A 24,181-nucleotide genomic window follows, 5' to 3' on the forward strand; every position below is an offset into this window, starting at 1 on the left:
CCTAATATGGGTACCATATGGATTCCAGGGGACCTCACACGGGTGTGGACTGGGAGAACAGCGTGGGTCCAGCCTACTATTACTTCACCCTTCGGGGCCTGCTACTCAGAAGTGGAGATTGACTGTCTCACTGGAGATCACGAAGTACAGTAGTGTGACCGTTTGTCGAAATCAGTGAAATGTGAATTAACACCACTTCATACTGTACCTGCAGGCATGCCTTAGAACATGCAATAAGCATGTATGAGCCTTTGATTTATGTTATGTCATTGGCTTTATACAATTAACTGTGTGTTTGTTGCAGAAAGGAACATTAAAACCACAGAAAGGAACATTCAAACCATGGAGCATCAACTGAATATGACTCGGTAGCCTCGTCAGACCTGGGCTTGGCTCCAACTGTTAATCATTCACCTCATCTTAACGTATCGTTCGGTATTGGTGGGTTTCTTGCAGATTGTGTGCTTTCTGGATGACTCGGAAATGTATCTAGAATATGTGATTGACGCTGTTGCTTGAAATTTCACTCTTGTCCTAGGAACCAAGGGTAAGACAAATACACCATCTGGTGTTGCTTTGGTCGTGTATGTTTTGGGCTGTTTGGTAAAACTTTAACAATCCTGCATCTGTGACTTACGGCCAAGAGCGGTCAACATACAGAACCCAGATTCACCTAAAAAAAATAGAACTGAACTTTGAGCGTTGGTTTAATTCTGTGCTGTAAAGCATTCGGATGTCTGACTAATAAAGTATACATTTTTGAAGCATTGTATTCAAGTTGAGAAACATGCAATTTATTGAAAGTGAAAGGCGTACACGGCATTGGATGGATTCACAATTGGACAATCCTACCTTTTACATCAAATTTAATTTGAGACAAACTTTTTTTACATTTTTTATTTTATTTTAAGCAAAGTATATGTAGGCAGCAAAAGCATAGGCTTATTCTGTAACTTGATATTTAAAGTATTACAATCATACAGTGTTATTGATCCTTATTCAGCTAAATAAAGAATTTCTATGTTAGTAACATTCTATGATTAGGTAGTATTCCTTATGGCAGTGATCAATACCTCTGACAAGTCAGAATATTATTTTAATTCAGGGAATACTCAAAGCCCACGGTTGGAATGATCCTGGTTTGCTGGCTGGAATCTGGAAGAGAACAATGGCTGACATTACTCCCGAGCAGTAAGTTGGATTTCAAACAGTCATGGCTGCCACATGAATAAGGTACAGTACATTGAACTGGTGACTTGCCGGTTCCATTTCACTCCCTACCCCTTCCTGTTCCTAACTCCCTTTATGTTTGCAGCTCTGTAAGATGGAAGCAGTATGAAAACTCCATATTCAAATTGGCAAACATTGATGGGTTAGGGTCAAGCATTATGGGTTGGGGTAGGGAGTGAATTGAGACTGGCTGGTGGCATCGCCTTACCTTCTGAGTAAAGGGGGTGTTACAGGCCAGACAGGTCCTCTCTGGGGTAGCAGGGCTGTCCAAGGTAAAGGGTCCCACCATACCAGCCTCTACCCGGGCTGCTGCCACCGCGTCTTTAATGGCGAAGAACACAGAGCTACCCAGGAACAGCACCGGCTCTCCGATTCCCTGTAGAGGAGAATATTTACTTTATCGTCCAATTAATTCAACAGAACATTCTTTACGGACTACTGTAGACGCCAAAGGTCTTGGTTAAAGGCCACAACTAGTTTAACGATAGTTTTTCCTGGCACACCCTTCGCTCACCTTAGATGAGTAGATGGCATGTGGGTTGTCAGAGCCTGAAAGCAGGTAGACGTTGAACTGAAGTGGTATGTCACAGACAGCAGGGATCTTGTACTGGGACGGGCCACGTGTGTACAACACTCCCGAGGGAGAGAACTTCAGCTCCTCCATGGTGTACAGACCCAAACCCTGGATGAAAGCGCCCTCAATCTGGCCAATGTCTACGGAGGGGTTGATGCTCCTTCCAATATCCATAACAATGTCTGTCCTCACCGTCTAGACATAGGCAGAAAACAAATGTCAAATTGTGCATATTTAATAGTATGAAATAGTGAATGTCTTCATTTGACCATCTGACTAGTACCTAAGGTAAAGTGTGTAACAGAAAAAGCATGTAAGAGATACTGGTTGTGTAAGTGAGGTCACCCTGTAGTCTCCAGTGAGACAGTCAACCTCCACCTCACTGCAGCAGGCACCGTAGGTGAAGTAGGCATACGGTTGGCCCTCCTGCTTCTCCCAGTCCATGTAGAGGTCATGACCCCTATACAAACGTCAGCAGTTTATGTTATACATCATTTATATACACACACACACACAACGCTATCTACTGTAATTATATACAATTATACATGTATCTTTCCACATTAGCTAAGAGTAGCAATATTTTACACATAGGCCCTACAGTCCTAAAAGTTAATGGTTTTGTATCTGTAATAGTGAAATAAAAGACCATATGAAAGGCTTCAAAACACTCCTCTGCGTTAGGTCTGCATGGAAATCTATGTTGAATCTCATTACCTGTAGTATCCAGTAGCTGACAGACTGATCCTTTGGATGAATGCGGAGGTCACCTATTTTCCAGCACACAAACAGGTCATTTAGAACCATGTTGCTATTCATGAACTGATGTATATCCCTCTGTTCTACTTAAATAATGATGTTGTCATGGGAAGTGCACATCAATATGAAATACCCAGGTCTGCCATGTGCCTTCTGGGTTCTGTTTCCTGACAGGTTCTAGTCTTTGGTACAGGATCTCACAGGCATCCTTAAGGACAAGACAAAAAAAAACAGACCGGTTGAATATGACTGATCGATTGGTTGAATATCCATACTAACACGCCAACAGGAAAATATCCACATCAGGTGTTGGTTGCACCAACTGATCTGGGATCAGGCTAGCTGGGGAGATCCCAGGCAATACTGTACCTTCACGGCCATGCCATTGGCATCCGTGCCAAAGGAGGCGGCGGAGGGGCAGGTGTTGGGCACAGCACTGGTGTTGGTCTCTGTGATGTGGATGAGAGAGGCGGGGATGTGCAGCTCTCTACTTGCCACCTGGAGGTATTGATGAATTGACTGAATGTAAAAAAAGTACATACAAGCCAAGTAGAAGCAGTACCCATTTATGGAATAGTTATAGTTAGTACAGAATGTGTACGACAATCATTATTTCACTCCAACGAGTCAAGCTAAGTGAGAAAACACTCTACCTACCTGTTGCATTTTAGTGTGTATTCCCTGGCCCATCTCAGTTCCACCATGACTGACTAGAACAGAACCATCCTTGTAGATGTGTACCAGAGATGCAGCCTGTCTCACAGACACACGCACAGAGAAAATATCAAACCTTTTATTTTCTTGATTCATGATGTATAATTTGGATTGACTAATTTGACAGTGCAAAGGCAACGCTAACCTGGTTAAGGAAGCCGTCTGAGAATGCGATGCCATACTTAATGGGTATCGTGGCCACGCCCCTCTTCTTCCAGCGGTTCTGCTGGTTAAACCGGGCGACGGATTTGCGTCTGCTGCCGTAGTCAGACTTCACCTTGCATTCATCCCAGCAACGCAGGAGGTTCTTGGGATCAAACTCAAACTTGTAATGTGTCAGGGACACCTCCTTGTACATGTTTGTCTCACGGATCTGCTCAAGAAAGAGAAACTATGAAGAGAACTGTGTTATGAAGTGTATACAGTACTTTTAGGAAATCTATAAGGCATTTACAGCATATTGACTTTATAGCATATTCAGCTATCTTAATAATAATCTCAGACGTCATCAGTTTTTGATTTATGCATGTCTGTCACGAGACTAACCATTGAGAGATTTTTATTTATATCAATTCGATTTTCCTCAATAGAAGGCTCTTGTACCACCTACTCTTTCATCATAGAAAAGTAATTAGCTTGATTCTATTTTTATGGCTTTCCTCCCTGTCCCCATTACCCTCCCGGACCTGTCATGTCTTGTTATGTCTGTTCCTGTCCTTTCTCTTCACTCTGTCTCTCTCTGCTGGTCTTTTTAGGTTACCTTCTCTGTCTCTCATTCTTCAGCTGTTCTACATCTCCCCTAACTAGCTCATTCACTCTTTCCCACCTGTTCTCTCTTCCCCCTCTGATTAGGTCTCTATTTCTCTCTCTGTTCCTGCTACTTTCAGTGTCTGATTCTTGTTTGTGTTTTTGATGCCAGAAGCAAGCTGTCGTCTCGTTTGCTTCCACCTTGTCCTATCCTGTCGGAGTCCGCCTGGCAGGTGCATCCTGCATTATACTAACGTTCTTTTTGTTCCATTGACAACGTTGGAAGAGGATTTATGCCATACCTGTTTTTTCATTAAAGAACTCTGTTTTCTGTTAAAACCGCTTTTGGGTCTTCACTCAAGTACATAACAGAAGAATCAGACCAAGAATGGACCCAGCGGCTCCGGACCCTTTTCACTCCGTCGTCGAGATCCAGGGAGCGATGCTAGGCAGACACGAGGAGGAATTGTCTGCTGCTCGACATGCCGTTGAGACCCTGGCCGTCCAAGTCTCCGACCTCACAAGACAGGTTCACCAACTCCACCTCGATCCACCGCCCACTTCCAGGGTTTCCGAGTCTCCGGGCCCAGGATCAACAACCCGCCGTGTTACTCTGGGGAGCCCACTGAGTGCCGCTCATTCCTCACTCAGTGTGATGTGGTGTTCTCTCTCCAGCCCAACACTTACTCCAGGAGCGCAGCCCGCATCGCCTACGTCATTTCTCTCCTTACCGGACGGGCGCGTGAGTGGGGCACGGCAATCTGGGAGGCGAGGGCTGAGTGTATTAACCAGTATCAGGACTTTAAGGAGGAGATGATACGGGTTTTTGACCGTTCTGTTTTTGGGGAGGAGGCTTCCAGGGCCCTGTCTTCCCTATGTCAGGGGAATCGATCCATAACGGATTATTCTATTGAGTTTCGCACTCTCGCTGCCTCTAGTGACTGGAACGAGCCGGCTTTGCTCGCTCGTTTTCTGGAGGGTCTCCTCGTCGAGGTTAAGGATGAGATCCTCTCCCGGGAGGTTCCTTCCAGTCTGGACTCCTTAATAGCTCTCGCTATTCGCATAGAGCGACGGTTTGATCTTCGTCGCCGAGCTCGTGGAAAGGAGCTCCTCCGTTGCTCCCCTCTCCACATCACTGCCACCTGCCGCATCACTGCCACCCTCCTCCGCCGGCTCGGATGCTGAGCCTATGCAGCTGGGGGGTATCCGCATCTCGGCCAAGGAGAAGGAACGGAGAATCACCAATCGCCTCTGTCTCTACTGCGGCTCCGCTGGTCATTTTGTCACCTCATGTCCAGTAAAAGCCAGAGCTCATCAGTAAGAGGAGGGCTACTGGTGAGCGCAACTACTCAGGCCTCTCCTTCTGGATCACGCACTACCTTTCCGGTCCATCTCCGCTGGCCCGGTTCATCTGCTTCCTGCAGTGCCTTGATAGACTCTGGGGCGGAGGGCTGTTTTATGGACGAGACCTGGGCTCGGGAACATGACATTCCTCTCAGACAGTTAGGGAGCCCACGGCCTTGTTCGCTTTAGATGGTAGTTCTCTCCCCAAGATTCAGCGTGAGACGCTGCCTTTAACCCTCACTGTCTCTGGTAATCATAGCGAAACCATTTCTTTTTTAATTTTTCGTTCACCTTTTACACCTGTTGTTTTGGGTCATCCCTGGCTAGTGCGCCATAACCCTTATATTAATTGGTCTAGTAATACTATCCTATCCTGGAATGTTTCTTGTCATGTGACCTGTTTAATGTCTGCTATCCCTCCTGTTTCCTCTGTCTCTTCTTCACAGGAGGAGCCTGGCGATTTGACAGGGGTGCCGGAGGAGTATCACGATCTGCGCACGGTGTTCAGTCGTTCCATTCTCTCCCTCCACACCGGTCGTATGACTGTAGTATTGATCTCCTTCCGGGAACTTTCCCCCCCCCGGGGTAGATTATACTCTCTGTCGGCTCCCGAACGTAAGGCTCTCGAGGATTATTTGTCGGTTTCGCTCGACGCCGGTACCATAGTCTCCTCCTCCTCTCCCGCCGGAGCGGGGATTTTTTTTTGTTCATAAGAAGGACGGGTCCCTGCGCCCATGCGTGGATTATCGAGGGCTGAATGACATAACAGTTAAGAATCGTTATCCGCTTCCTCTTATGTCTTCAGCCTTCGAGATCCTGCAGGGAGCCAGGTTTTTCACCAAATTGGACCTTCGTAACGCCTACCATCTCGTGCGCATCAGGGAGGGGGACGAGTGGAAGACGGCGTTTAACACTCCGTTAGGGCACTTTGAATACCGGGTTCTTCCTTTCGGCCTCGTTAACGCTCCAGCTGTCTTTCAGGCACTAGTTAACGATTCCTGAGAGACATGCTGAACATTTTTGTTTTCGTTTACATGGACGATATCCTGATTTTTTCACCGTCTCTCCCGATTCATGTTCAGCACGTGCGGTCCTCCAGCGCCTTTTGGAGAACTGTCTTTATGTGAAGGCTGAGAAGTGCACTTTTCATGCCGCCTCTGTCCCTTTTCTTGGTTCCGTTATTTCCGCTGAGGGCATTAAGATGGATCCCGCTAAGGTCCAGGCTGTCATTGATTGGCCCGTTCCTAAGTCACGCGTCGAGCTGCAGCGCTTTCTGGGCTTCGCTAATTTCTATCGTCGTTTCATCCGTAATTTCGGTCAGGTGGCAGCTCCCTCACAGCCCTTACTTCTGTTAAGACGTGCTTTAAGTGGTCCGTTTCCGCCCAGGGAGCTTTTGATCTTCTTAAGAATCGTTTTACATCCGCACCTATTCTTGTTACACCTGACATCTCTAGTCAGTTTGTTGTTGAGGTTGACGCGTCAGAGGTGGGCGTGGGAGCCATTCTCTCTCAGCGCTCTCTCTCTGACGGCAAGGTCCATCCTTGCGCGTTTTTCTCTCATCGCTTATCGCCGTCAGAACGTAACTATGATGTTGGTAATCGCGAACTGCTCGCCATCCGCTTAGCCCTAGGCGAATGGCGACAGTGGTTGGAGGGGCGACCGTTCCTTTTGTCGTTTGGACTGACCATAGGAACCTTGAGTACATCCGTTCAGCCAAACGACTTAATGCGCGTCAGGCTCGTTGGGCTCTGTTTTTCGCTCGTTTCGAGTTTGTTATTTCTTATCGTCCGGGCTCAAAAACACCAAGCCTGATGCTTTATCTCGTCTCTTCAGTTCTTCTGAGGTCTCCTCCGACCCCGAGGGGATTCTCCCTGAGGGGCGTGTTGTCGGGTTGACTGTCTGGGGAATTGAGAGGCAGGTAAAGCAAGCACTCGCTCACACTCCGTCGCCGCGAGCTTGTCCTAGGAACCTTCTGTTCGTTCCCGTTCCTACTCGTCCGGCCGTTCTTCAGTGGGCTCACTCTGCCAAGTTAGCCGGCCACCCCGGCGTTCGGGTCGCTCGCTTCCATTCGCCAGCGTTTCTGGTGGCCCACTCGGGAACGTGACGCGTCGATTTGTCGCCGCTTGTTCGGTCTGCGCGCAGACTAAATCTGGGAACTCTCCTCCTGCCGGCCGTCTCAGACCGCTTCCCATTCCCTCTCACTCACATCGCTTTAGATTTTATCACCGGACTGCCTTCATCAGCGGGGAAGACAGTTATTCTTACGGTTGTCGATAGATTCTCTAAGGCGGCTCATTTCATTCCTCTCGCTAAGCTCCCTTCTGCTAAGGAGACGGCTCAGATCATTATCGAGAATGTTTTCCGAATTCATGGCCTTCCGTCTGACGTCGTTTCCGACAGAGGCCCGCAGTTCACGTCTCAATTTTGGAGGGAGTTTTGCCGTTTGATTGGGGCTTCCGTCAGTCTCTCGTCCGGCTTTCATCCCCAGTCTAACGGTCAAGCCGAACGGGCCAATCAGACTGTTGGTCGCATTTTACGCAGTCTTTCTTTTCGTAACCCTGCGTCTTGGTCAGAACAGCTCCCCTGGGCAGAGTCGCCCACAACTCGCTTCCCTCGTCTGCTACCGGTCTATCTCCTTTTCAGAGTAGCCTCGGGTACCAGCCTCCGCTGTTCTCATCTCAGCTCGCCGAGTCCTGCGTCCCCTCCGCTCAGGCTTTTGTCCAGCGTTGCGAGCGCACCTGGAAGGGGTCAGGTCGGCACTTTGCCGTAATAGGGCGCAGACTGTGAGGGCCGCTAATAAGCGTAGGACCAAGAGTCCTAGATATTGTTGTGATCAGAGAGTATGGCTCTCCACTCAGAACCTTCCCCTTAAGACAGCTTCTCGCAAGTTGGCCCCGCGGTTCATTGGTCCGTTCCGTATTTCTCAGGTCATTAATCCTGTCGCAGTGCGACTTCTTCTCCCGCTATCTTCGTCGCGTTCACCCGGTCTTCCATGTCTCCTGTGTTAAGCCTGTTCTTCGCGCCCCCGCTCGTCCCTCCCCCCACCATCCTTGTCGAGGCGCACCCATCTACAGGGTTCGTAAGATTTTGGACATGCGCCCTCGGGGCCGTGGTCATCAGTACCTAGTGGATTGGGAGGGGTACGGTCCTGAGGAGAGGAGTTGGGTTCCCTCTCGGGACGTGCTGGACCGTTCGCTGATCGATGATTTCCTCCGTTGCCGCCAGGTTTCCTCCTCGAGTGCGCCAGGAGGCGCTCGGTGAGTGGGGGGGGGGCACTGTCATGTCTTGTTATGTCTGTTCCTGTCCTTTCTCTTCACTCTGTCTCTCTCTGCTGGTCTTTTTAGGTTACCTTCTCTGTCTCTCATTCTTCAGCTGTTCTACATCTCCCCTAACTAGCTCATTCACTCTTTCCCACCTGTTCTCTCTTCCCCCTCTGATTAGGTCTCTATTTCTCTCTCTGTTCCTGCTACTTTCAGTGTCTGATTCTTGTTTGTGTTTTTGATGCCAGAAGCAAGCTGTCGTCTCGTTTGCTTCCACCTTGTCCTATCCTGTCGGAGTCCGCCTGGCAGGTGCATCCTGCATTATACTAACGTTCTTTTTGTTCCATTGACAACGTTGGAAGAGGATTTATGCCATACCTGTTTTTTCATTAAAGAACTCTGTTTTCTGTTAAAACCGCTTTTGGGTCTTCACTCAAGTACATAACAGGACCCCTAACACTTGACCTCTGACCTCTTCAGCGTTGCAGCCCAACTTCATGGCCACGTCATTGATCATGTTCTCAGTGACCAACATGCTTTGGGGCACGCCGAAGCCTCGGAACGCCGTGTTGGAGGGAAGGTTGGTCTTACACGCCACCGAGCGACCGCGAAGGTTGGGCACGTTGTATGCATTGTCCAGGTGAAGGAGAATCTTCTCTATTACCTGGAGAAAAAGGAGGGGGCAGAGAGCTCAGACACTGCCTATGACAAGCATAGAGACGGAGTCTGGTGTTAGCTTTCAAGGAGGACTTGGGGTTAAGAATTGAATGGCGAAAGGCAGAGGAAGAGTGACTCACCAACAAAGACTCATCTGCAGTGTTTCCAGAGTTGGCGTAATAATGTAGATCAGCAGCTATTATCCTTCCATCGTTCATAAAGCCCACCTGGGACATTAACACACTATCAGTTAAATCTAGTACCACTTAAAGATCCCTCAAATGCCTCCCTTTGTGAGTCAGTCACATCACAAAGCCTTAAGAGGGGGAGCACCTTGTGTTTGCCCAGGACAGGGTGGCGGGCCCCAGTGATCAGCATGTCCTCTCCTCTCTCCAGAACACAACGCACGGCCCGACCTGTCCTGGGTAGACGGATCAGAACAGGCCGGGATTCAAACAAACACATAAATTATGTTTTGAATTTATAGATCACCATTGCATTTGGGTTAAATAAGTCATGTATCATTGGATCAAGTCAGTTATTCTTGAAGTATTTGACTTACTTCCATGCAGCCACAGAAGTGATGCAGGCTATGATAGACGTTTTGGTCACTTTCCCTCCAAACGCTCCGCCAACTCTCTTCACATGACAGGACACTCTGTTGGAGGGAATCCCAAGAGTCTCTGCGATGGATTCCTACAGAAAAAAGACAGACAAGAAATATCTAATTTGCCAATTAGGAGTAATGACTTACACTTCAACAGTGACTACTTGATATTTTCCTATCCTCAGGGATGGAGATTGAGGGAGTAGAGTTGACTGTACCTGGGCATAGGTTGGGTGTTGACAGGAGAGATAAACTTTGAGCTCCCTCTCTTCTCCCGAAGGCACAACAACCATGCTCTGTGTTTCCATGTAGAAATGCTCCTGACCACCAAGCCGGATCTCCCCTGAGATTAAAGAGCACAACACGGCTCAGTACATAGACTTCACCGATACAAACACTCAAGATAAGAACCAGGTGGACACACCTAGTACGCATACGAAGCTAACACATACTGTACCTTCGTAAATATGGTCAACCTTATCAAAAGCCTCATCCACGTTGCCTCGCTCGATCATCCTCTGGGGCAGAAAGAAGGACTGTTTCTCAATAGCCTCCTCAACCGTGAACACTGGGCCTGGCAGATCCTCATAGGCGATCTTCACTAGAGCCGCCCCTCTCTTAGCTTGCTTCCTGTTGTCCGCCACCACTGCACACACCATGTGACCCACGCATGACACCTGGCAATAACATTTGTGAACATAGTATTAACTAACAGTCATGCATCTGTGTGAGAATGGCCTTCATACATGACCAAAACGTATGTGGACACCTGCTCGTCGAACATCTCCTTCCAAAATCATGGGCATTAATATGGAGTTGGGGGACTTGCTTCCATTCCGCCAAAAGAGCATTAGTGAGGTCAGGCACTGATGTTGGGTCGATTAGGCCTGGCTTGCAGTCGGCGTTCCAATTTATCCCAAAGGTTTTCGATGAGGTCAGGGATCTATGCAGGCCAGTCAAACCATTTCTCTGTAGACCTTGCTTTGTGCACAGGGGCATTGTCATGCTTAAACAGGAAAGGGCCTTCCCCAAACAGTTGCTACAAAGTTGGAAGCACAGAATAATCTAGAATGTCATTGTATGCTGTAGCGTTAAGATTTCCCTTCACTGAAACTAATAGGCCTAGCACTAACCACGAAAAACATTCCAAGGCCATTATTCCTCCTCCACCAAACTTTACAGCTAGCACTTTGCCTTCGGACAGGTAGTGTTCTCCTGGCATCCACCATACCCAAATTCGTTCGTCGGACTGCCAGATTGTGAAGCGTGATTCATCACTCCAGAGAATGTGTTTCCACTGCTCCAGAGTCCAATGGCGGCGAGCTTTACACCACTCCAGCCGAAGCTTGGCATTGCGCATGGTGATCTTAGGCTTGTGTGCGGCTACTTGGCCATGGAAACCCATTTCATGAAGCTCCCATGACTCCCAAGGTGGCATCCCATGATGGGGCCACTTTGAAAGTCACTGAGCTCTTCAGTAAGGCCATTCTACTGCCTAAGTTTAATCTATGGAGATGACATGACTTGTGTGCTCGATTTTACACACCTGTCAGCAATAGGTGTGGCTGAAGTAGCAGAATCCACTAATTTGAAGGGGTGTCCACATACTTTTGTATATACACAGTATAGTCTACATTGTGAGGTGAATAAACAGCATGGCTACTCAGTTCCGGTGTGACAACACACTGCACAAGGCTTTGATTACATCATACACTGTATGAAAACAACACATATGACATGACATGTGCGATTCTGGTTGTGTCTCTTCGATGAAGCACTACAATACCTCATTCTGAGCCAGAATGCCCTCGTCTATGCCTGTAAACGTCCTAAACGTCTTCCCTGGGATGTCTTTAGAAGTGATGACGTCCACCACACCTGGAACCCGGAGAGCTTCACTGATATCTATGTCTCTGTTCGGAGGGGAGAAAAATGACAGTGAGTCGAGAGACAGTCATGCACATACTAACCAATACTACAGCTCATTTCATACAGGTTAGGATTTTACATGGCCATTACTCATTTACAGTGAATAACATTCAGATAAGGATTTATGGTGGTGTATACCCATTTAACAATGAGGATAACAACCTATCGAGGCCCACATGACGCACCATGCTAGTTAACAATAGCCAGGTCTCTCCACACTGGTGTCTCTGAAGCCCACTTCCTGTCCAATGAATAGTGAATGTGTGAGTATGGTCTATACTTTGTATTCTATACAACCTGGATAAAACCCATTATTTCTGTTAGCTGTGGATAGAGGGTTCATTTGGATTTTTATAATTTAATATTTAGCAAGGGTGCAGCCAAATGAATATCTTAAGATTCCTCAATAAATGAGAGGCAGTATTGGTGATTATATGAATGATTGGGACTCTGCTCACTGTATGATCTACACCAGGGGTGTACAGTAGGCGGCCCGTGGGCCAAAACCGGCCTGCAAGTGATCACTTGCAGGCCCTCCAAAGTTTAGGAAAACAAACAATGATTTTAATTATAAAAAATGATTTAGTAATCCCACAAATAAGAGAGCCGTTATCGTGTCTCAATGTAATCAAGGTATGAAGTCACTATGCTATTTTCCAATAAAATCGCTTATTGGGCTTACTTGTAGTCAATTTGCATAGTACAAATTATAATTACCCCCCCCCCCACCATCAACTCCCCAAAAATTGTCCGGCAGCTGAATATAGTTGGTTAACCCTAGGCGGGCTCTATTTTCAGACAGCATTAAGCCAGCCCAATTGTCAAGCATATGGTCTTTGACTATTTCAACCTGTTAAAGGGGAAACCTAGTCAGTTGTACAACTGAATGCATTCAACTGAAATGTGTCTTCCGCATTTAACCCAACGCCTCTGAATCAGAGAGGTGCCGAGGGCTGACTTAAAATCGACATCCACATCTTTGGCACCCGGGTGACAGTGGGTTAACTGCCTTACTCAAGGGCAGAATGACAGATTTTTACCTTGTCAGTTTGGGGATTCGATCCAGCAACTTTTCGGTTACTGGCCCAATGCTCCTATCCACCAGGCTACCTGCCGCCCCTACTAAAGCTACAGTGGTATTTGTCAGACCATGAGACACCCCGATTATCGGTCTTCTCACAAAAATGTCTTGTGTCCAAACGGTTTGGCCTACAATCTAAGCTGAAAAATGCTGGTTTTGGAGGTAGTTTTGTGTGTCCCAAAAACAAAAATATTTCCTGAGCTTTCTTACTGTAAATCTCCTAGATCTAGGGCAAACACTTCAAAACATTTAACATTTTTGGACTGTCTGTTGCCATTTATAAATGTTTAAAGGCCAAGTGCAATATTTTATCATATAACTTTGGGGGGGGGGGGGGGGGGTCCTAAAATTCTAAATCAAATAGCTAAATAATCCATGGTATGACAATCTTAAAACAATAAATATTCTTTTAAAAGGCATAGACTTTTAGCTAATCACCAAAGCTTTATTAAAAAGATCAAGTTCGGGAGCAGCAAAACAGTAAGTGGAAATCCGTTTTATCCACACTGAACAAAAATATAAAATTGAACAATTAAGCTGAGTAACTGTTCACATAAGGACATCCGTCAATTGAAATACATTCATTAATCTATATATTTCATATGACTGAGAATATAGATATGCATTGGTTGGTCACAGATACCTTAAACAAATGGTAGGGACATAGATCAGAAAAGTAGTCAGTATCTGGTGTGACCATTTTTCCCACGCAACACAACTCATATCCCTCGCATAGAGTTGATCAGGCTGTTGATTGTGTGCCTGTGCAATGTTATCCCACTCCTCTTCAATGGCTGTGCGAAGTTGCTAGATATTGTTAGGAACTCAAACACGCTGTCGTACACGTCGACCCAGAGCATCCCAAACATGCTCAGTGGGTGACATGTCTGGTGAGTATGCAGGCCAAGGAAGAACTTGAACATTTTCAGCTTCCAGGAATTTTGTACAGAACCTAGTGACATGGGGCAGTGCATTATAATGCTGAAACATGAGGTGATGGCGGCAGATGAATGGCAAAACAATGGGTCTCAGGATCTCGTCACTGTACCTCTCTGCATTCAAATTGCCATCAATAAAATGCAATTGTGTTCGTTGTCCATACATTATGTCTGCCCATACCATAACCCACCGCCACCACGGGGCACGCTGTTCACAACGTTGACATCAGCAAACTGCTCACCCACACAACACCATATACAGTGGGGCAAAAACGTATTTAGTCAGCCACCAATTGTGCAAGTTCTCCCACTTAAAAAGATGAGAGGCCTGTAATTTTCATCATAGGTACACTTCAACTATGACAGATATAATGAGAAAAAAAATCCAGAAAATCACATTGTAGGATTTTTAATGAACTCATTTGCCAATTATGGTTAAAAAAAAAGTATTTGGTCACCTACAAACAAGCAAGATTTCTGGCTCTGACAGACCTGTAACTTCTTCTTTAATAGGCTCCCCTGTCCTTCACTCGTTACCTGTATTAATGGCACCTGTTTGAACTTGTTATCAGTATAAAAGACACCTGTCCACAACCTCAAACAGTCACACTCCAAACTCCACTATGGCCAAGACCAAAGAGCTATCCAAGGACACCAGAAACAAAATTGTAGACCTGCACCAGGCTGGGAAGACTGAATCTGCAATAGGTAAGCAGCTTGGTTTGAAGAAATCAACTGTGGGAGCAATTATTAGGAAATGGAAGACATACAAGACCACTGATAATCTCCCTCGATCTGGGGCTCCACGCAAGATCTCACCCCGTGGGGTCAAAATGATCACAAGAATTGTGAGCAAAAATCCCAGAACCACACGGGGGGACCTAGTGATTGACCTGCAGAGACCTGGGACCTTAGTAACAAAGCCTACCATCAGTAACACACTACGCCGCCAGGGACTCAAATCCTGCAGTGCAAGACGTGTCCCCCTGCTTAAGCCAGTACATGTCCAGGCCCGTCTGAAGTTTGCTAGAGAGCATTTGGATGATCCAGAAGAAGTTTGGGAGAATGTCACATGGTCAGATGAAACCAAAATTGAACTTCTTGGTAAAAACTCAACTCGTCGTGTTTGGAGGACAAAGAATGCTGAGTTGCATCCAAAGAACACCATACCTACTGTGAAGCATGGGGGTGGAAACATCATGCTTTGGGGCTGGTTTTCTGCAAAGGGACCAGGACGACTGATCCGTGTAAAGTAAAGAATGAATGGGGCCATGTATAGTGAGATTTTGAGTGAAAACCTCCTTCCATGAGCAAGGGCATTGAAGATGAAACGTGGCTGGGTCTTTCAGCATGACAATGATCCCAAACACATCGTCCGGGCAACAAAGGAGTGGCTTCGTAAGAAGCATTTCAAGGTCCTGGAGTGGCCTAGCCAGTCTCCAGATCTCAACCCCATAGAAAATCTTTGGAGGGAGTTGAAAGTCCATGTTGCCCAGCAACAGCCCCAAAACATCACTGCTCTAGAAGAGATCTGCATGGAGGAATGGGCCAAAATACCAGCAACAGTGTGTGAAAACCTTGTGAAGACATTTGACCTCTGTCATTGCCAACAAAGTGTATATAACAAAGTATTGAGATAAACTTTTGTTATTGACCAAATACTTATTTTCCACCATAATTTGCAAATAAATTCATAAAAAAATCATTTTTTTGTCTGTCATAGTTGAAGTGTACCTATGATGAAAAGTACAGGCCTCATCTTTTTAAGTGGGAGAACTTGCACAATTGGTGGCTGACTAAATACTTTTTTGCCCCACTGTACATGGTCTGCGGTTGTGAGGCCAGTTGGACATACTCAATTCTCTAAAATGATGTTGGAGGTGGCTTATTGTAGAGAAATTAACATTCAATTCTCTAGCAACAGCTCTGCTGGACATTCCTGCAGTCAGCATGCCAACTGCACACTCCCTCAAAACTTGAGACATCTGTGGCATTGTGTTGTGACAAAACTGCACATTTTAGAGTGGCCTTTTATTGTCCCCAGCACAAGGTGCACCTGTATAATGATCTTGCTGTTTAATCAGCTTCTTGATATTCTATATCTGTCAGGTGGATGGATTATCTTGGCAAAGGAGAAATGTTCCCTAACAGGGATGTAAACACATTTCTGCAACAAATGTAAGAGAAATAAGCTTTTCGTGCATATGGAAAGATTCTGAGATCTTTTATTTCAGCTCATGAAACCTGGGACCAACACTTTACATGTTGCGTTTATGTTTTTGTTCAGTACACATTATTTTGGCTCCTTTTATTATTTTGTATGCGTGTTAATAAATAAATAAATATTTTTTAAAAATTCCACGTACGTCAGAAACTGAAAATATTGCTGTTTTAAAGCAACTTTGCTGCAATTCTACGCATTTTCTTCCATGGGGCTGAGAGAAAAATGTGCAGTTTTACAGCAAATTTCCTGAATTCTAGCACATTTTGTCATGGGTTGGAGGCAAACGTTTGCAGTTTTTAACATGATACCCGATGATCAATGGACCCCACACAGGTCAGTAATTTGACCATGCTTACAAGTTTAGATAGCTGGCCGCTGGAAGAAAGGAAATGAGCTGACATGGACTAATTGTGTAACAGCTTACGCACAACCAAATGTCTTAATTGCACCTTGTGCATTCTATTGTTCTAACTCTGAACAATAAGTTAAGACCCCGAATAAGTTCTAAATGCTTTTATTTCTTAATAAAGGGGGACTAGGATGAGAATATTTCGTTCCCCCAGCCGAATTAGTGTTGATGATACCGCACAGACTGCCAATAACCAACAGAACATGACAAAAGCATAAAGTATTAAGCCATGGAACGCCTTGATAGGCCAGTGACTGGCCAAGCCCTCGTCACACCTACAACTTGTTTATTCATTGTGCCACCACTAGCTAATGCGCTCACAATTCCGGCTGTGAAAATAGCACAAATATTTCTGACCCGGCCCCCCGACCTATAGTGCTACCGCCAGTGCTTAGATTTACAATTGCTTTAGGTTTGTTAAACTAGAGCTCAGTATGTTATGAACTTAAAAAAAAAGTGGTTTGTGAGGAAACTTATCCATGAATCCTTTGCAATGTTCTCCAGGACTTACAGGATCTTAGCATGTGGTCTGGTGCTGGTGACCAGGACGAGGTGGAGCTCTCCGTCCATCTTGGGGATGTCATCACAGTAAACAGCTTCTCCAGTAGCCTGGCTGATGGCTGAACGGTGCATGATAGGCCGACCTACTGGGTCGTCACCAATCTGGCCTTTCACCACAGCCTGCAAAACAAAACACGTTTTTATGACAGCCGTGTTTGTATCCAGATCAATCAATCCAACTTTATTGTCCTCAGAGGAAATGTTGGTTTGTAGGCAGGGGTAATCTTTTGTGGACAGAATACGTGAACTGATCAAATGATGCGAGATTTTAGTCCTGGGTTAACTGAGATTAAGGAAGGGGTAACATGATCAAACCATGATTGTTAATAAGAATTTGTTCTTAAAAAAGGAGAAGTTCTCATTTTCGATGTAAATCGCATGGTATTAAAGGGTTCAGACACTTTTTTGTTCCGATTTTCAGTATTTTTACAATTTACCCAACCAGCGCTTCACTTCCTCATCCTCGTTATGCAGTATGGAGGCTCTGAAAAAACATGAACAAATGCTAAAAAATTATAATTTTAAAACATACTTTTCGAAATGTCCCAGTATAATGATGCGGGTTCTTTAAGTGCTGTAAACATGAAATGGTACGACTCGAGCCGTTTCCCCTATCCAGCTGTTCCATTCTCCGTATGGCCTGCCACTAGAAAGGACAGCGAGGTATCGCTCGAGTCGCAACAAAATGGAATATAACGTTCAGAATGACAATGTCACGGGTACAACATGTAAAGACCTGCATCACGTTTCTACAAGGATGATTTGGGTGTTTTTGGAGCATTTGTTCATGTTGTCAGATCACACGTACTGCACAATGAGGAATAGAGTCACGGGTTGGGGTAGGTGAAATCGCTAAATTCGTCTTCAACCGACTAAGATCCAATCAAACAGACCTGGAACTCTTGTAGGCTGGGCTGTAGCTGTTTAGGTAGTGGACGTATTGCACTGCTGACCCCTTCTGATAGGTCCTCCTGGATCACATTCTGTACAATGCCAAAAACATATCTATATTTTGAGAAACATTAGCAAATAAAAGTTCCAAATTTCAAGTTTGCCAAGTAGGCTACCAATTGGGGCGAAGAGTGACCCAGTCCATACCATCTCCCAGAGCTTGTGCAGCATCTGCAGGTTGAACTTGAAGAGGAGGCTGAGAGTTAGGGACCTGCGGAACTCCACCTGCCCACCGGGGTGGGAGGGAGACAGGGATATCTCATCTAAGAGCTGGGTGTAGGCTTCACTCAGCGTCTGCTCATTCCACTTCCTGGAGGGGTGTGTGTTTGGACGTGGGGGGGAGGAGGGTACAAAACATGCAATGATGTAAAACACAGATAATGTAACACAACAAGAACCTTGCTGAGGAGGATAACAAGGAAACATATGAATCACAAACCAGTTTAGCCAGCTCTCCTCGAAAGAAAATAGCCCATTAACCAAATCCTGCTAACTGTGAAAAATTCCCTCTGTACCTTCCGATGACTGCAGCACATGTTTTGGTGGCGCTGACAGTGCACGGCCCTACACCGCCGTAGTAGATACTCAGCTCCTTGACCACGCTGGAACCCTCTATGAACATGACCCTCATCCCAGTGGTCACTGTGGCCAGGGCGTTCTCCTTACGAGGGGCCTGGCGGAACGCTCGCATGAACTCTCCCTGCAAAGACACATTGGATTGGGGAAAAACGTTGTTGTTCACGCAGTCACAGGATTCAACTCACCTCAAGGCCAGGAGTTCTTCCTGGTGAGGTCAAATGCGTGAGATTCTCAAGAGGTTCTCCATTCCCAAGCGTCTTACTGTACCTGTCTAGATACTGGTATGAACACAGACAGGACAATCTCATCCGGTTTTAGAGATGTTTTTCCAAACCCCACAAAGAAATCTTTATTCAGCAGGATTTCTCTTCTTCCCCCTGGAATAGAACCAATTAACACAATGATTTGTAATAATTCAATCCAAAACATGGTTAAATTAGACGCAGAATAAATTAAATGAATGAAAATAGTCACTACTGACAACTCACTCTTTGACACCACATTAAGTGTACAGTTCCCAGCAGCGAACACAGGGTTCAGGTCTGAATTGGGATATGCACTGACAATATTGCCTCCTATGGACTAACACACACAGAAACACACCATAAATATGTTTAACAGTCAAACAAATGCAAAAATACATGTTTACCAGTGATCCCCTGAGGGTAGTTAAGACGTAGAGATTCGGACAGTAATGTGCAGCACAGCTGTTAGCCTGGTTCCAGACCTGTTTGTGCTATATAGCCAACAATGACCAAAGGTGCTGGCAAGACCGGACAAACCAGGCTACAATCTGGGACCAGGCTACAAAGCTGATAGTGAATGACAGAAACAGATGATTCATACGCACGGCAACATTGCGTATCTGCTGTCCTCCCAGGTTCCCCAGCTGCTGTAGGAGGGATCTGTATATCTCCGTCTTTTCCTTAGGAATCTCCTGGACCAGCCCCTCCAACAAGGCCTTAACCACAGACAGACTGCAGCCAGCCCCGAAACACACACCTACAGACACAACAGACACGCATGAACAGTTCTGAGAGAGAGAGAGAGAGAGACCGAACCCGAGAGAATAAGAACTGAAAGAGCTAACCTTGTGGAGTCTTGGTAACCTCGAACAGCTCCTGGACTCTGGTGGGTGATATTATTATGGGATGCCAGGCACCTTTGAACTTGATGTCTGGGCCGATGTTGGTGTTGCCCATGACCAGCGGTGCCTGAGGGTGGCTGGTCTTCAGCTGGATCAGTTCCTCCAGAGACACAGGGGAAACCCACACCATCCTTTCGCCACGGAACAGCTGACTAACCTGGGGCTCCATCTCTGCCATCAGCTGAGTGGAGAATAGCGGAGGATTGTCAAGATATAAATATCGCTAGTTCATAGACTAACGAGGATACAGACTGTTTTAACGACATTACAGACTATAAGACCTATGAGGTATTCAACTGACAACTTTTACAGCAAAATAACAGTATTTCGCCGATTTGGTGTAAATTAATTATTCTGTCTTGTGTAAAGGTTGTTAGTTCAATTATTTTAGACTGAAGAACGGTACTTTTTGACTGTTACACAGTGACATACAGTATATGGGGAAAGCATATCAAAATGTGTAATTCACCATTTGACCACTAGTATATTGAGTAGCTACTAGTCCTGCTGCCTTACTATGAGTTCTGGGGGGAAGATGAGATCTTGGGTGGGGTCCAGAGGGAGGAGGTCCTCCTGGTCAAACAGCTGTGGTGGAGGCTCCTGGAAGACACAGTCAATGTCATGTGTTCCAACAAAACACATCTCGCTTTTTATAAAACAAGTGTGTTAAATCGGATGAAATGCAGCAATGTCATGGAATTGTGAACTATAACTTTCCAATATCATTAGTGGTGGTAACATTTGTTTAACTATATCCTTTATTTAACTAGGCAAGTCAGTTAAGAGCAAATTCTTATTTACAATGACGGCCTAACCCGGCCAAACCCTAACCACGCTGGGCCAATTCTGCGCCTCCCAGTCACGGCCGGTGGTGATACAGCCTGGAATCGAACCAGGGCCTGTAGTGACGCCTCTAGCACTGAGATGCACTGCCTAAGACCACTGTGCGATTCGATAATACAATGACTATAAATGATATTATACAGTTAAGCCATACAAATTAAATGTAATGTTTAAAAGAGCAATAAAAAGTGGCTTCCCCCGTTTCTGTAAAAAGCAGAGGGATAGGGCTAGAGAAACACTCTCCAATGCATAGACAGAGCAATGGATGCAAGGACTGACCATCCATCAAAATGTTAGTTTTTAACCATGTTTTGAGGGTATCTAGTGTTTCTTTACCTTATTTTGTTTACAAAACATTGGAGTAAAACAAGCTTATATTTGGGGTTTCTGATGCGGTACGACAGCTGAACTAAGCCCATGAATCATTTATAAGTTAGATTGTCAAGAATGAATGGGTGCATATCATTTGTTTACAAGTCCAAAAATTGATGTAGCAACTGCAGATTACCGTTTAATGGATGCCGCTCTTCACACACACACACACACACACACACACACACACACACACACACACACACACACACACACACACACACACACACACACACACACACACACACACACACACACACACACACACACACACACACACACACACACGTTTTTTATTTTTTATTTTTAAGTTGCATGATTTAGAGCAAAAATTAATGTCCTCAAGCTTCCAGTAAAGAGATAAAAAATACTTCCTATCGGGCTAACCAAGTCAGGCAAGAATCTCTTGATTAGGTGTTGAACTAAGGTTAATATAGTATTTTAACAAGAGGTTCTACTTTATTTATTTGCTTTTATTCGCCCACTTGCCTCACTTTTCAAAAAAAGGAAAATCTGTTAAAACATTTAATAAAACGTGTATGGCCTGAATAGAAAGAGTCACTCACATTCTCTGATCTCTCCAGAGGCGAATCTCCATTCAGACAACATCCAGCACCATTACCATTGGCTTGACAACAGTTTGATTCCTAATGATGGATAACAGGATGGATTATACATTCACTTTACAGACAGTAAATACAAATGCAATGCATGTGTCTGTTATGTGCAATATCATTTATACCGGACTAAAAGTCTTGCAGCCATCAACAATGGGACGATATCCTGTGCACCGGCACAAATTGCCACCAAGTGCCACTGTGATGTCCTCCATGTTGGGCTGTGGTTTGTTCCTCAGTAAAGTGTACATGGACATCACCATGCCTGGAGTACAGAACCCACACTGAGACCCGTGGGCCTTGGCTATACGCTCCTGCAAGCACACACAAGCATATAATCCAGTCAGCCACACTGAATGAGAGCTTCAGCCATCCATCGTAGGGCCTACCTGTACTGGGTGCACCCTGGTCTTGGTGTTGCCAATGCCCTCCACAGTGGTGACGGCTGCCCCCTGAAGCTGGCAGACTGGCAGCAGGCAGGCGTTGGCAGAGTAATGGCTAGTAGGTGAAGGTAAACTGGCATTTACATTTTCAATATGAACATAATATATCATCCAAGTATAATAGAGAACATCATAAGTAGGGCTTTGAAGACACGAAGATAAATGTTGGATTCGTCAAATGCACCCGTTTTTTTTTCATGCAACTTGTGACACACTATGCGCTTCATACAAAAGTGTATAGTTTTGCCCATCTAATTTTTTATTCATTTGTATTTAACTAGACAAGTCTGTTAAGAACACATTCTAATGTACAATGGCGTCCTACCAGTGGGTTGGTTAACTGCCTTGTTCAAGGACAGAACAACAGATATTTTACCTTGTCAGCTCGGGTTCAATCCAGCAACCTTTCGGTTACTGGCCCAACGCTCTAACCCCTAGGCTACCTGCCACCCCACAGAAAAGGCCTACTTAAAAGTTACTGTCTCAGTATGCCAATAATAGTATTCATCAACCGTGCAAAGTTCATCAAAAATCTGTCAATCATTTATCCAAATGATGGCTGTTTGTTGAGGGATGAATGGATACAGGATGGTCTTGGTGCTGGGCTGGTAGCGAGACACCATGACAGTACAGGCTCCACATGCTCCTCCTCCACATCCGTACTTGGTACCAGTCAACCTCACTGGAGTCAGGCACCGTCAAGGAATATAATAGTATATGCCACTCAGACATTTTTTTATCCAAAGTGATTTACAGTACAGTGAGTGATCGATAGATACATTTTTCAGTATGTGATCAATGCAGAAATTCAACCCACAACGTTACCAACTGAGGAGACACTCTGCTTGCGCTGGACAATCAGTATCCATATTTCCACATAGCATAACATTAAATGATTTCAACGGATGTATTATACAGCCAATCCTAATCAAAGGAAAGTGCACACTCACAGTGACACGCACCACGGAACCATCTCCGATAGGCCTTATCATTATTTTCACACCTCAAACTCTGGACTGGCTTGTGTGGTAAACAAAACACACTTATAAAATCAGTGCACCACCCTAGGCTACCCATAAGGTATGGATTTTTTTATAAGATACTGATTGTGCAATAATTTGGCTATAGGTTACACAACATCTGTCCGTTTTTCTTTAGGATAAATATTAATAATAGTATAATCACAATGACAAAAACAAAAATAGTACACTATATTATTCATTTCAATGTAAATATTTAATTCAATGTTGGTGCTTCACTTCTCATCTATACATTTTCAGCAAGGAAAGGATACATCTCTCACGGAGGTAAGACAGTAACATAGTCTCTGGGTCTGCATTGTTTTCGGTCACCTGTTTGAACGTAGGAGAGGAATCGTGTAAAGCACATAGCATGAGTTTTTTGGGAGGGCATTCTGAGAGAGTTGGCCTGAGGCCTACAGCCAGTATCTTCGGTACAAACACAGACGATGGGAAGTAATCATTGGTCAACAACATGAGCAGCCATGCAGACAGTTTTGTAGAGGAACAGAGCGCAGTAGGCTAAAGTTAAGGCAATGTGCAAAATAATCGCAAAGTGCTACAACTTAAACCAACGTACAGCTAATGCACAATACAATATTACAGTAAATGATTTACCTTTTTACCGTTGACATAGAAACACAAGCAATCGGTTTCTTTATTCTCACTCATTTTCCTTTCATTTGCGCATTAACGTCCAGTGTCGACGGGTTTCTGCGACTCCTCACTAAATCCCCCAGTCACCTCACACGCCTCCTTGACGAAAGCAAATTCAGCTGCTTTACTGCCGTTTGTACAACTTTTCACCCAGTGGTTGATATACAACAGTCCCTAAACCAGTTGATAATTACTGATTTTAAATCGATACGGTAGTCAAGAGGAGAGAGTACATTTGGAGTGCATAGTCTACTGTAAATAGACTCCACCTCCCAATGTCAATGTTGTTGAACAACAAAGAAAGTTGAACCCTCTTAATTCAGTCAACACTAACCGATAGTGTCCCGATACAGGATGAAAACATTTCAATGAATGACATATTGGTATCGTAAGGTGCCCTATAATGGAAAAATAACCGATTAAATGTTGTTTTCTTCGCATCATTTTGACCAAAGAGAATGAAACTATGCACTTCTAACCAGAGGGTGGCACTACAACCTAAAAGACCTAAATCCTCAA

At 45.1% G+C, this 24,181-nt stretch overlaps 1 protein-coding gene across 1 annotated transcript; it reads right to left on the reverse strand.

Annotated features, from left to right (window-relative positions):
- Positions 1 to 851: 851 nt before the first annotated feature.
- Positions 852 to 23,933, reverse strand: aox6 (aldehyde oxidase 6). The gene is made up of 31 exons (XM_064969497.1): positions 23,624 to 23,933; positions 23,281 to 23,338; positions 22,572 to 22,668; positions 21,933 to 22,041; positions 21,669 to 21,857; positions 21,493 to 21,573; positions 20,228 to 20,311; positions 19,655 to 19,892; positions 19,415 to 19,566; positions 19,053 to 19,146; positions 18,832 to 18,941; positions 18,501 to 18,685; positions 18,133 to 18,295; positions 17,928 to 18,017; positions 16,985 to 17,154; positions 11,679 to 11,805; positions 10,350 to 10,569; positions 10,111 to 10,235; positions 9,848 to 9,981; positions 9,619 to 9,706; positions 9,426 to 9,512; positions 9,101 to 9,292; positions 3,423 to 3,650; positions 3,221 to 3,316; positions 2,933 to 3,061; positions 2,697 to 2,771; positions 2,522 to 2,574; positions 2,150 to 2,264; positions 1,745 to 1,999; positions 1,439 to 1,606; positions 852 to 1,155 (listed from the first exon to the last, which is right to left on the reverse strand). The coding sequence occupies exons 1-31, from the start codon at positions 23,675 to 23,677 to the stop codon at positions 1,102 to 1,104; spliced, it is 4,020 nt and encodes a 1,339-aa protein (XP_064825569.1). The 5' UTR covers positions 23,678 to 23,933; the 3' UTR covers positions 852 to 1,101.
- Between the last annotated feature and the right edge of the window lie 248 nt (positions 23,934 to 24,181).

Source organism: Oncorhynchus masou, chromosome 6 (assembly GCF_036934945.1).
Source record: "Oncorhynchus masou masou isolate Uvic2021 chromosome 6, UVic_Omas_1.1, whole genome shotgun sequence".
Taxonomy (NCBI): domain Eukaryota; kingdom Metazoa; phylum Chordata; class Actinopteri; order Salmoniformes; family Salmonidae; genus Oncorhynchus; species Oncorhynchus masou.